The sequence below is a fragment of the Arachis ipaensis genome, chromosome B08 (assembly GCF_000816755.2).
Source record: "Arachis ipaensis cultivar K30076 chromosome B08, Araip1.1, whole genome shotgun sequence".
In the NCBI taxonomy this organism is placed as follows: domain Eukaryota; kingdom Viridiplantae; phylum Streptophyta; class Magnoliopsida; order Fabales; family Fabaceae; genus Arachis; species Arachis ipaensis.
In genome coordinates, this window is record NC_029792.2 from 8,696,449 (window position 1) to 8,710,943 (window position 14,495).

The 14,495-nt window shown below is 32.9% G+C and overlaps 1 protein-coding gene and 1 long non-coding RNA gene across 5 annotated transcripts; one reads left to right on the forward strand and one right to left on the reverse strand.

Annotated features, from left to right (window-relative positions):
- Positions 1,464-3,824, reverse strand: LOC107610463 (protein FAR1-RELATED SEQUENCE 5-like). Its single transcript, XM_016312513.1, has 5 exons — positions 3,569-3,824; positions 2,107-3,440; positions 1,880-2,017; positions 1,634-1,697; positions 1,464-1,471 (listed from the first exon to the last, which is right to left on the reverse strand). The coding sequence occupies exons 1-5, from the start codon at positions 3,822-3,824 to the stop codon at positions 1,464-1,466; spliced, it is 1,800 nt and encodes a 599-aa protein (XP_016167999.1).
- LOC107613939 lies at positions 9,002-12,083 on the forward strand. 4 transcript variants are annotated; one of them, XR_002351863.1, is made up of 5 exons: positions 9,002-9,363; positions 9,721-9,852; positions 10,223-10,279; positions 11,237-11,325; positions 11,814-12,083. It is a non-coding gene; the product is annotated as an uncharacterized LOC107613939 (long non-coding RNA). The 4 variants fall into 4 exon arrangements; XR_002351864.1 differs by having other exon boundaries at positions 10,223-10,264; XR_001614229.2 differs by lacking the exon at positions 10,223-10,279 and having other exon boundaries at positions 9,003-9,363.

Consider the following 14,495-nt stretch of genomic DNA (forward strand, 5'->3'; position numbering starts at 1 on the left):
TTGCTTGATTGACCTTCAGTCAGATTGTATGACACCACATTTGTGCCACTGTTTTCTGCCATGAGGATCTTTACTCCAAGCTGCAAAGCTTGATCTCTTTGAGACCAAGCTCTGATACCAATTGATGGTTTCAGTGGCTAAGAAAAGGGGGGGTTGAATCTTAGCCCCCTTTTTGTGTTGCTAACACTTGCTGAACTCAGAGGAGACTTTTCTGTTTTAGCTCGTCTCTGGACACGAGACTTTTTGTTTTTGCTCGTCACTTGCCACGAGACTTTTTGTTTTGTCTCGTCACTCGGCACGAGACATTTTAGTTTTTGCTCCTGTGCAGTAGAAAACAGAAATGGAGTTGGAGAGAAGAAAGATTACACCCAGATATATCCTGGTTCAGCTGCTAAGTGCAGTGCAGCCTATATCCAGTCTCCATCACAAACATGATGGAATTTCACTATAATCAATCTGACTACAACTTGTAAAGTGCTAACCCAACTTACAAGGGGATTTTCACAGAATCATGAAATACAACATAGATGAACAAAGGAACTCAAAGACATCTATGACTTTTTCTTTTAATTTTGTACTCTCTGCCTTTTTCCGCTCTATGGCTTTTTCATTACAAACCTCACTGTTTGCCTTTTTCCATGAGACTCAAGACATGACAAAATTAAACAGAAAAATACAAAACAGAATACATTGAAGGAGAAGAGAAAACTGTTAGCTCAGGTAGCTCTGAGAACACTGTGCCTTGCACTCTCAAATTTTCTCCTTGCTTCAAACAGTGGCTGTCCACTCTTAATATAGAAGAGGGAAGCCTCCACTTATTGAAGCCAACACCCAAACCAACTTCTTCCTCCTTCAATAAACAAAACCGGTTCGGCCACATAGAGAGAAAAGAGATAATAGTTGATGAACATTGCTTCCATTGTTTCCTGGACAAGGACCGAAAGAAGAAGAAGAAAGAGATGAGAGAGAATGTGAAGTTAAAGTAAAAGCAATTAAATGAAACAAGTTAATAGATTGCTTTTTACTTCCCTTGCTTTGAGTAGCGTATAGCATTAATCATAATGATTCCATCAAATCAAAGTCAAGTTCTTTCTCATGTTTCCAATGCTAACATATTAGGATTTGAAATCCATTCTTAACAAGAGATGGAATCCGTTGGAGTTCATGAAGCCATTTAGCTTTCATTTAAACTTGGTTTCGGACCAAGCTTGGAAACTTTTATCAAAATAATATTGGGCTTGGTAGCATTAAGATTTAATCTGGCCCAAATGATAACATTTGCTTTCCTGATGAAAATGGGATCAAGCAATGAACACATAGGAAGGCTTTCTTTGGGCTTATAGAGATAAAATATTATGGCCCAACTAATAAAACCATTTCAGCCAAAAATCACACAACAAGAATTACATGGGGCTGAAATTTAATTTATTGGGCTTGGGATCTTTCTTTTTATTTCGGCCCAATTAATAACCTGCAACACAAAATTATTAATTAACATATGTTAGTTGAAGATCAAAATTAATAATTTTGTAATTAAATGTTTAATAATGTTTAGTCATCACAAATATTAATTTAGAGTTTTCCAAACTCATCATGTGTATTCCATTTAGGATACAAACCTTATGCGCATTACGTATATTAGAACACATTCGTTTATACTTTTTGGACTTTAAACTTGTGTCATCAACTCTTGTATCCTACATACAGGCATCTCACATGACATGATTAAGTAAGTACAATTTTAACTAAATAAAAACAAAATATATATCTAATGAAGTCTAAAAGTAAAATGTATATATAATAAAATTGCTACAAATTACTGTTTTTTAAAAAAATTTACAAAAGTTATATACAAGACTTCAAGTTCACATTAACATACCTTGGTAGCCTTAACTCCATTCTTATTTTTTTGTGTAGCTAATTTATTTGTTCCATTGTCATTAAAATATCTGTGATCTACACTCTGAACATTGCTCTCATCATTTCTTTGGTGATTTATTTCTTCTTCAGAATAACTCTACAATACAATAAAATACATTAGACAATATTTAAATACGTAGATAAATAATCTTTAAAAATTTTGATAAAACAGAAAATTAAAATTACCTTCTCATCATTGAGTTCATCACTCGATTGGTGATGACCAGTATGTAGGACGTCTCTACTGTATAATTCTGGACACCTTCGAATCGTATGACCACGACGTGTACAATGAGAACACTTACGAGATTTTATTGCCCATCTATTTTGACGAGGGGCTCCCTTCGTCTTTACAACAGTTGGGTCACCGACCATACACACATTAGAAAGAACATTTGAGTCAGGATCGCGCCTCTTTTTAAGTTTTTGGATTAGTCCAAAAATGTCATCTCTAATCTCCATGAAGTCATCTCGGTTCTTTGATGCCGACTCACATAATGTGAAGCATAGTGTTGCTAGAGCACCATATCTAATACCAGCAATATTTTCAGAGTCAGTTTCTGCGGATGTAACTGAACATACATAATCCTTCTTAGCATTTTTAGTCCACCTCGTGCAGACAAGAGTATCAGGAATGATATCGATGTGGTCATGTCTCATAGTACAAAAAATATGACAACATGGAATGTCACGACTTTTAAACAGACGACAATCACAAGCAAATTTTTTAGTGGCTTTATCATATTGTACTTCACATTCCCTCCTGGGTTGCCTATATTTATTTATTCTCACCTTAACTTCATTGTTGCTTACTGAATGTGTAACATTTAATTTGCCAGCTTCTTCTATCTCACACCGAACCTCTTTAAACATGCTTCTGGTGAAAATATCGGCCGCTTGCTTCTCAATGTCTTGAAGACACGTGGTCAACACAGGAGTTGTAAACAATGATTTAAAATCGGATAAGAGTTCATTTGTCCGATACTGCGTCAATGCTTCATTAAAGTTGTGTATCAATTCCAAAAGGTAGCACTTTTTACTAATGTAATTCTTTATCAAGGAGTGGATACCTTCGCATTGTGACGTAGTCCTGATTCCACCGAAAAATTTATCATTTAAATATGAGGAAGCCCACATTTCTTTGATCCCGTATGTCTTTTGCAACCATTCATTCCCAGAAAGCCCGTACTCGGATATCAAGTTATGCCATCTTCTCTCAAACTCTTCAGGAAAAAAATTTCCATACATTAGGTGCTTTAACCCATCTAAGAATTTTGAATTCTTTATAGCTTCACAGGCATTACGGTAGAGATGCCATGCACAAAGACGGTGTGCAGCGTTTGGAAGAACTTCTTTTATTGCCTCCCTCATTGCAAGATCTCCATCTGTCACCACAGCTATAGGTTGTTTATTACCCATTATCTCCATGAACATATTCAACACCAAAACATAGGTTTCCCGCTTCTCATCGGATAATAAACCACAACCAAAAATGCATATTTGTCCATGATGATTTGTTCCTGAGAAGACAACCAACGGCCTATTATACTTATTTTTTGGTATGTCGTGTCGAAGACTAACACATCACCAAAACATTGGTAATCAGTGATGCTAGATCCATCAGCCCACACTAAATTATCAAGCTTACCATCCTTCAAAGTAAACTTCCCTTGCAATAGTGGATCTTCATCTGCCTTAGAAATTAGGTAACTCAATGCTGCATGTGCATCACCATCTTTTATCTTTGCACGCCTCGATCTGTCAAAATGATTGTATAGATCTTTTTTTGTGAATCCCGCCCTGTTCGGACCTCCTTTTTGTGCCACCATGAACCCCATTATATGACAAGTTCTAACACCATAAAAGTGCAAACTATCAGCCTGTGCTTTATCAGCGTCAGTCATTGTTCGATATGCTGGAACAAACTGGATATACTTAGGTGGGATGAGGTCATGGTTGTGAGTCTCTTCAAATTTGGTGACCCACCACTTTTGTAAAATCAAGTCATAGTGAAATCTAATCTTTGCTTAACACATTACACGTGTGATTGGCTTGTGATCCTTTTTTCTGTTCTCCATCTCCAAGTACTTTTTTCTACGTGTACCCTCTCTGTTACAAACCATCTGTCGTATATTAAGGTTTCCATTGAAATCTTGTCCTTTTTCGTCAAGTCTCGCAACAAAACCGTGCATTTTAGCATAATTTCTATAAAAATCACAACATTGATCAACGGTGTCAAACTCAATACCCCACATGTCATCATAGCTTAATTCGTTTAACTTCTTCTCAACTTCTTGAATTTTATAGCTACAATTCGACACCTCCATGGATTCACTAAATTTACCCTCATTGTTGATAAGATATTCCTCCTCCTTATCAGAACTACTATCATACCCAAAACACAGCTCATCATATTCGATAGACTCCTTTAAGTTCTTATTGTCATAATACTTTTTCAAAAGAATGATTTTAAAAAAGTAATAATAGTGAGATTATGTGATAATTTTTTTATTAAATATAAAAAATAATATAAATACATAAAAAATATTTGTTAGTAATTACACGTATATTAAAAATATTTGTTAACTATGAGTATTATTATTCAAGTAAATAATATACAATTTAACTTTTCAACTTTACTTGAAAAAATTCTTAAATGAGATAATATTTTATTTTCTCCAAATTTAAGTCGTAGCCCACAATACTCCTTCTGTCTTGCACACAGACTAATTCACAAAAATAGGTAATTTTGGCCGACTGAAAGTAAAACTAGTATTTGTTTGTACAGTACTAAAAAGAATAAGGTTAATTTTGTTAACTCTTTCTCCTTTTTATTTGGATGTGGTTTGTAGATTGGCAATGGAGATATGATGGATTGAAACCAATAACATCTTTGCACAGCTCATGATAATCAAAGAAAAGATACACTTAAACTGAACAGAAAATATTTTAAATGCCTATAGACATGAGAGATGGAAGACAAATACAACTAAATTAAATTAGATAAAAAAAATTAAGAATGTAAATGATGAAGCTGCCTTCAACAATGAACTTATACTGGCTCAATAACTGAAAAGATAATTCTAATTACGCGAGTAATTACTTCAGATAGATTCCAGAGTCAATCATACATATACTGCAATTAATCTAATTGATCAATCTATATAGTAGATATAAAGCTCGAAAAATTATATCCATGGCAAAGAATTTGTTCCATAAAAAAAATCAATAAAATAAAACTGACGGTTTGAACATGCAAAAAACAAGCCCAATAACCAAAATAAATGAAATTCATTGTTTGAACAGACGATGAACATCTAACCTAATATCAGGGGTGTGGAAGTCAGCGACGGTGATGGAGAACGCCGCTACGCAGTGTGGATCGGAGGCGGCAAACAATGGGTCACGGAGGCTTAGAACGTGAGAGACGGCGGCGACACTGCTGTTGGAGGCGGAAACATGGGCGCTAACGACGGGCGATAGAAATGGAGATCGACGAATGCCTGTGAGATAGAAGGGATCTGGCGGTGTCGGTGAGCGGTGGCGAACGGCAGCGGTGAACGGCGATGGTGGATAAATTCAGATCGGAAGGGTTGGGTGTTCAGGAGTCTAACTTAGAACAAAAAACAATAACTAATATGTGTTTTGGGAAGAAGACAACGCTGATGGGAAAGAGAAGAGGTTTTTTATTTTAATTTTGTATTAATTTTAATAAACAAAAATATTTAACCATAGTTAATCATATATAATTAAAGTATATACGTATTCGTATTTATATACAAATAACAATTAATACACTTTTAAAATACATTAAATTTTAAGATTTTAAAATTTTTCAATTATTAATTGACTAGGATTAATGATGCCACATGTCTATATTTTATTGGTCCACATATACAGAATATGAATTCTATCACAAATATTAGGGTATGAGAACAATCACCTTTAATCAAATATCAAAGGATAATCTAAATACCTGTAAAACAATTCTCAAATTTTAGGAAGAACATATAACTAACAAATTTTAAATATGAGTTCATCTATATATCTTGCTATCTAACTTCTATATCATCTTCCGTTGGCAAAATCCCGACCACATTCGGGAAGTTGTTTTAGTTAACAACTAACGATGATGTCATTTTTAAAATAAGAAAATGTGGACTGTTTCTTAAATCTTATAAAAACTAACTAATTAATCTAATTCCAAAATTCTAATTAATACTAAATTAGCTTAATTTATTTAAATTTAACTCTAAATTACTCTAACTTTAACTCTAAACTAAACTTTAAACTAATTTATCTAAACTAACCTAATTAACCAGCTTGACCTAATCTAAATCAAATCCAAATTACTCTAAACAAAACAATTTCACAACAAATAATTTATAAATAAGAATTAAAATTCTATGCCTTAATTAGAAATAAAAATTACGTCATTACTCTAAATTAATTACAAAACTAATTATTCTAAATTAATTACTCTAAATTTAACATATATCACAATTTTATAATAACTCATTACTCACTTACCTAGAGACAATAACAACACAAAAGACTTTTTTAGCATGGTGACAGCAGTAGTGGTCATCCCTGGTGCAAAGTAGATGAGTGTAAGGTTAAGGTTTAACAAGGCCAACAATGTAAAAAAATAGAAGAAGAAATGGACGTGTCGCAGCTGCTAGAGGCAAGCAACAATGGCATATGGCGGCTGCAGCAACTTGCAGGGGAGACAACGCTACAGCCAAGCACTGAAAGAAGTTTCCAGTGGACGTTCTTCGACAACGAATGGTGGCAATGATGGGGATGATAGTGAGAGAGAAAGAGAGGAAGAGAGAAGTGAGGTTGATGATGTTGTAAAAATAGGAGGATGGTTCACAAATTCAAATTTATAGTTAATTTTATTAGCGAAAAAATCTGCTGGTAATGTTTACTCCATGACCAAAACCACATGTTTTATTTAATTGTCTTAGTATCGGATTTTTCGACCCTAAATCCGATAATAAAATATGCGTCCACTAAATTTTTTTTTGTATCATTTGTTATTGTCAAATTTAGAATAAAAAATATAAATTTAATAGTAATGTATCATAGATGACAAATTTAGTTTTGAAATCCTCAACAAATCTGTTGATAAATCTAACAATAATCAACATTTTTTGATAATCTTATAAAATAATATATTATTTAAAATTAATACAAAATTATCAACTCTCTAATAAAGTTCATGACATTGTTATGTTTTTCATTGAGTGCCTATAAATATCTAAAGACCAATCTTTTATAAGATTAAGACACGACCGTTAAGAAAAAACGAAAATAAAATTTTTAAACCATATTAAACATCATAAGATGAATCCTTTTCTATTTTTCCATCCTCTTGTTCTTTCCATTGATTTTGGTATGCACTAAATTCATACAATTCAATATATATTGTTTTTAATAATTGTGCTTGATGATTCTAGTTTGTTAGCTAATAATAATATATTTTATATTCGCATATTTGTACGAAATCACCAACTACAAATAGTACCAGCACATTGATGTACTGCATAATTAAACAAAAATTATTGTCTTAGCTTCCACCTTTAACACCAAATGCATCTTACAAAAACTGCACAATTTTTCTATTTCTTGTTAAACGGGAAGTATGATAGGGCCTCACTTGTTTTAACTCAAATGTATTTTATTTAATATTATAGATGGTCTAAAGACATTAATAAAATTGTATTGCTCTTTAAATTTGTTGGTAAAAATCAAATTCGTCTATAACATTTTTTTTTTTAAATCATCTCTAATATAAAAGTGATTCTTTTCTATTCAAAATTAAATTCTAAACCGAATTAGCTTTTATAAAATAACAAAAAAAGCAACCCTCTATATATCTATCTCACCGCTGCAACCAACCATCTGCATTTGTTTCACCATAGCAACCCAACTCATGACTTCCTGTAAAACCAGAAAAATAACAAATAATTAATTAATAAATTAAATGAGTATAAAGGGGATTAAAATTTAAAATTTATATTTTAAAAAAATAAAATAATTAAAATATGAATTAAAATGCTAATTTTAAAGATTTTGATCGAAAATTAAATAAATGGACTAAAACGAATGAATTGGGCTCAAGTAGACCCAAGCCCACATGTATAACACTTAACAAAGTCATATTTCAGCCTCCACTTTTCATTTATGAGTGAGGGCGGATATGAGAGGAGAAGGGGTAGAGAAACACTAACACTATTCATCATCATATTTATTCATCCATAACTTTTGATTCGGAGTTTCGATTGATGAGTTGTTTGCAGCCACGTGTCACTCTCCTCGTCCTCTTCATTTCTATATAAGTATTGTAGTGATTAAATTCAAAATTCCTGTCCAATTTTCTATTATCTCTATTGTTTTGTGTTTTTGGGTAGTTAGTGTTGAAATCTTGTGATTTTGGTTGTTTAGGGATACTCTAACATGAATTTCAAATGGGTTTCATTCCTATTTTGTATGGGTTAAAGTAAGAAAACTCTTTTCCTTTGATTTTTTCTAATTATGTATGAACACTAGGGTGAATGTGAATAAATTGATTAATTAGATTGAAAAAGAGTGATGACTAGCTTGGGTTAAGTTGGTGTTGTGAAATTAGAATTTTGCTTGTTTTTGGGAACACTTGGCGGAGGTTTGATGCCGTTAGTTGAAATTTGAGTTGATTGGAGGAGGAAATTCAAGAGCAGAAAAATCGCCGTTAACGAGATAGAAGTTTTCTAAAAGAACCTTTTTTATACAATAATTGTTATGAATCCATATCGATATGAGAATTTTACTTTTGGTGATTATGTGAGTCTCATGAATTGGTATGTATGATTGATGATGCGCTTGAATGATGATTTGGTGTAAATATTATGTTGGATGATGGTTAAACACTACAAAAAAAAGAGTTTAAAATGACATTAATATTACGGCGATTTTAAAGAACCGCCTTAATAACTGGTTATTATGGCATTTTTAGTTACTGCCATAATGAACTTTGAGTTTGGTGGCGGTTCAAGTGATTATGGCGGTTTTGAACCGCCGTTTTCACAGGTATATAATATAAAAATTTCCAGTAACCCTAGCTTGAAACAGATGAGGGCTCGCTTTACAATTTCCCTTCTATCCCTGATCTCCTTCGTCTCTCTCCGTAGCTACCTCTTCAACCTCCACCATCGCTTCCTCTTCAACCTCCACCGTCGCTTCCTCTTCAACCTTTCACCATCCCTTGTTCTAGGCTACATTCACCTCAGATCTCTTATCTCAGATCTCAGATCTCAACCTTTCAACTTTTCACCCTCCCTTCTTTCGGATCTCAGATCTGCCATCGACGCTGCTCATTGCCACTAGTTTACTACACTCCCTCACGCCGCCGAGCTCGTTGTCGCCGCCGACGACTCTTTCTTTCCTTTAGGCTGGATACATGTAAGCTCCATTATCCTTGACTGTCACTTATTCATTCTTAGCTTTGATGGTGAGTTGAACCATCAATGTTTTCCCCAATAATAGATAGTTAGATACAATTGAATCGTCATAGGCTTCAGTCCAATTGTCTATTTTCTCTTGTTATTGGTGGTTTTAGCTTGAAGTTTTAAATCTTGACTTCCTTATCTTTTCTTTTTTTCCTTTCCCTTTTTTTTTTCTATTCTATCACATGGTTTGCAAGCATAATATGTTGACAACTCTAGCTGATGTGATTTGATTTATTGTAAGCATCTTAGTAAACTTGTACGCTAATGTTTAGTATTTTATTTCTAAATTTTCTGCAATACAAAAATGTAGAGTTGATGGAAACTTTGGATGGACTGGCTGTTAGTTAAGTACATTAAGTTCATGAATACATTTGGGAAGCAGTGGATACTGTACAGAATCATTAAGAGATCTTGTTACTCTAAATCCGAAGCTGCTGTTAATGTAAGAAGTCAAAATTTTGATATTTTGAGGATCCTTTGTTCATAGGGTGCCCCTTCCATTTCCTCGGCTCCCTTGCTACCAGGAATAATCTTAATGTGTACTTGTTGAATTACAAAAAAATGAAATATTGATTGTGTTATAAAATGTATTGATATTTTGTGTGCTTCTCCTATCAGTATTTTCAAAATGTTGGTCTGATATTGCTTATAATTTCTATCATATATAATGTGCCTTTAGTTATAGATTGTTGGTAACAATTTCTCAGTTTATTACTGTAGTTTTGAAATCATTATCTTGCTTTTTCGTATTTCTTTGAAGGTTCACAATGTTTATAGTTGGCTATTTGCAAATTGAATCTTGATTTCATTAGGAACCACTGCATACATAGAGCAATCACTCCCTTATCCACAAGGTGGAAAACATGTTTGTATGCTCACTATAACTTGAAAATCTTTGGAGTTTTATAATGACATTAATCTTAGTTGAATGGTTTGTTCCTCTTTTGAATGAAACCCACTTTGAGAAGGAAAATGTCTTTTCCTAGTGTGTTGTTTCTTGCAAATTGCCACTGGTTGTTTGAGCCATTATTTAGAGAATTCAGAACAGAGAGAGAAAGAGAAAAAAAGGGAGGGGGTTCGGGTTCAAATTATTAAAATTAATATTGGGTGCCACTATTTATAGAGTAATTTAAGAAACTTTGCTGATGCTTGCTAGTTAGAGGAAAATTAGTATTCAATGGTATTGATGGTATTGGGAACACATCTCATGTTGGTATGAGTTCTCATTAGGATCTCTGTTTGTACCTTATGTTGGTGAAAATCTAGTTTAAGGCAACTTCTTGTACTAATGAAATATGATCGAAACCTGATCTATAAATGACAGTGATATATTTTTAATGTTTAAACTTTTAGTTTATTAATTTATATATTATATTACAATCAGGATAGTACACCAAAGAGTGAAGAAAATTTCTTTAGTTTCCATTAGGTTTGGATAAATTTCATCTCTTTTATTGTAAGTGAATATAAATAAATAATAAAATTGTATTCATGGTGCAGAAGGCCGAGAGGCCAGTAGTTTTGACTTTCGGTACAAATATGCTATATATGCTTTTTTAACCATGAAAAGATATCTTGATTTATATAATTGAGCCCAAAACGTAAATCAAAAATAGGATAATTATTGTTATTACTATAATAATAATAATAATAATAATAATAATAATAATAATAATAATAATAATAATAATAATTGTTGTTGTTTTGCTCTCTTTTTAGTTAGTTAGTTAATATAATACGAGTTTTATACGAATTTTTTTTATAAATTATAATTTGAGAATAATATATTTGATCTATTTATTTTTTTTTGTCTCTTTATCTTGTAGAAAAAAATTAATTTGCATATATACAACTACTTGAGAAGAAAAAGTTCACAAAGCCACTATTACAACCACAAAATTATCATTTGAAAGAGGTAATTATAATTTTTTTATAATTTCTTTTAGAATACTATTTAAGTATTTGTTTGATATCTAATTTGCACATACAAAAATTTCTTTTTATAGTAGCACCTGCTGATATATACTAGTTAGTTTCCTAGTTAATATGTGAGAGAGAGAGAGAGAGATTTTTAATGAATAGATTTTTTAATATTCCTCTTTGTAGTCCCTCTTAGTCATGTCAATCGATAAGTCATGGATTGGAAAACCACGAAACACGCACGAGTATAAAGATGGTCTAAACAAGTTTTTGGATTTCGCTTTTGAGCACGATAAGGCTGAATTTCTGAATGATTGGACTGGCCTTGTATTTTAAATGTTTTCAAGTGGTTAGTTGGCTCTATAATTTTAAATTGGTTTCATTATTGTATCAATGCTATGTAATTAGACATGATAAATGTATATTAATATATGCCATTTTCTTGCATTTCTTGTGTTCATAATAGTTATATTTTTGTTGTAGGAATTGGATCAGGAGAGTGAGATTCCATCACCAAAAGAGTTAGGAAGTAGGTCTTCTGGAGCAAGCAATAAGGAAGCATGACCTTACTTGATATGTTAAGACGTATATTAAGAATTATATGTTAAGACGTATTATTGAAAAATGTTACTTTGATACTTTGTTTTTAGATTATGACCTTTCAATTATGACTTGGATTATGACTTTTGGATCATGTATGAATTAAAAATCATCTAATGATGTTTGATTTATGATTATGCCTTTTGGTTATTATGAGATTTTTAAGTGAGTTTCGAAAATATCACTTTAAATTGGTAGTTTCAATCTTATTTTAAAAAGCATAAAATTGTCATTATAATTAGGTACAAACGGCGGTTAGAAACCCCATTTTAAATGAAAACGATGCCATTATACGCTGGTAGAAACGGCGGTTAAAAACTGCCATTTTAAACACAAAAGATGCCATTATAACCTGGTAAAAATGGTGGTTATAATGGTAAAAACGGCGGTTAAAAATCGCCATTTTAAACAGAAATGATGCCACAACATCCTGAAAAAAACGGCGGTTATATCCGCCATTTTAAACAAGTCAGAAACCGCCATTTTATACGGAAATAATGGCGGTTACAAACCGCCATTTTAACCCTCAAAAAACCGCCGTAATAAGCAGAATGGCGCCCAGAATAACGGCGTTTCTTGGGGGCGCCATTTTCGGTAATAATGGCGGTTCTAACCGCCGTAATTCCCCAAAATAACCGCCGTTTTAACCCTGTTTTTTGTAGTGAAAATTGTATGTTTGATTAGTAAATGAATGTGATTTTGATTACTTTGTGATGAACTATAGATTGAGTTGAATGATGTTGATGTGAGAGTTTGGGCCTAAAGTCGAGATAGGATGAGTTATCCCCAAGTGTTAAGTTGAGAAGTCCAATGACTCTAGCCACTATAGCCACGGAAAGAGAATAGCCACAAGAGACTGCACTATGTATGTTAGGTGTTTTGATACGATTGAATATTGAAGTTAGAGTTTGTACGATGATTGAGAATTAAGAGGTGTGAATTGATATGTTTATGAATAATTAAGAATGAGATTTAGTGGTAATTAATTCTGTGGTTGAATTAAATTATTGGCATAAATTGGACATGTGAGTATATATAAATTGAAGTTTGAAAGGGTATAAGAAATGAGGTATGAAAGGATGTTGTGATTGAGATAAAAATTTATGTTGTTTACATAGGGATATTTGGAAAAAGAACAATTTTATTTGTTGCAGAAATTTTTGGTAAAGAGTGATTTTGACCAACTTCGACGCACCATAACTTAGCATTTGAAGTTTGGATTTGGGTGAAATTTATCTTAAATTAAATATGAGGATGAACGTTTTAAAACGATTTAAAAATGTGGGAAAACGGAGTTTTATAAAGAAAGTTACGAGAGTTTAAAATTTGATACAAAAATCTAAATCTGAGAAGTGGTAGAAAATCAAAATTTATGGTATGCGTGCCCACGCACCATATGGTGCGCCCGCATGGAACAGAGGCAAGGAAAGTACTTATGTGTACGCACGAGTTTGTGCGTACACACAATAAGGGAGTTTTACAAGTCGTGCGTACACACGATAGTGTGCGCACGCACAAGTTTGAAATTGCTTCGGGTGCGTGCGTACGCACACGCCCTATTTTTATACTTGAACTCTATTTTTAACTGTTTGGCTTTTTCGGCAAGTTTGTAAACTTCTATAACCCCTAATTAAGGTCTGATACCTAGTTTTTGAGCTCCGGAATAAGTGTAAGTATCTGGAATTGATTAAAGTGAAGTATTTCCATAAACGCTTGGTTAAAGCAAATGACTTGGTTACGGAGATAGTGGTTTGTCCCATCCGCGGTGAGGACGGTAGTATTATCCCACTCACGAGTTAATGGAGTTGATAATTAATGAAAGATAGGGATTAATGAACATAAACTTGATAAATTGATAACAAATTGGGAAGGTTGAGGATTCCCTCCAGATTATACGGTTATATATATGTGAATGGGGATTATGACGAGATTATGATTAAAAAGTGTGACGGACACTATATCCTAAGAGTATGACTGGCACTATATCTCAGAGTGAATAGGCGAGTTGAGGTTGATGATTTCTTCTCTCGTGTTGTGATTATAATTGAGAAGGTATTATGATTGACGTTGTGAGAATGGTGGCGTTGTCCTGCTCACGAAAAGGTGAGTTAAGATTGATGATTCTCTCTCTTACTGCGATAGATAAACTTGAGGTTGATGATTCCCTCTCTTATTATGGGGCAAGCTTGAGGTTGATGATTCTCTCTCTTATCGTACTGGGGAGTTGGATAAAAGGTTGAGTATTACCTTTAGTTCAATTCTGTATTATTAATTCTAATTTTGGTTATGTTTGATTAAAATAAATTTTGGATTGATATGGTGAGAACGACAGTTTTGTCCCGCTCACATATAAGCAAGTTGAGATTGATAATTCTCTCTTTTGCTATGAAAGACAAGTTGAGATTGAGAATTTTCTCTTTTGTTGCGGTGAATAAGTGGGGTTAAGAATTTTTTCTCTTGCTACATCGAAAAATTAAATAGAAAAAGTTAGGATCAAATTTAATATCTACTTTTCAAAATTGAACTAATTTAATTCAAACTGCAAAATGTAATTTAATGTTATTA

Bases quoted from the DNA above. Each gene is read 5' to 3' on its own strand.
- LOC107610463 (XM_016312513.1), bottom strand. From the start codon at position 3,824: ATGACTGACGCTGATAAAGCACAGGCTGATAGTTTGCACTTTTATGGT. The intron at 3,441-3,568 runs GTAAGCTTGATA...TTGTCTTCTCAG, and splicing joins GAAGTTTACTTTGAAGGATG to GAACAAATCATCATGGACAA. The intron at 2,018-2,106 runs GTAATTTTAATT...ATTGTATTGTAG, and splicing joins ATGAACTCAATGATGAGAAG to AGTTATTCTGAAGAAGAAAT.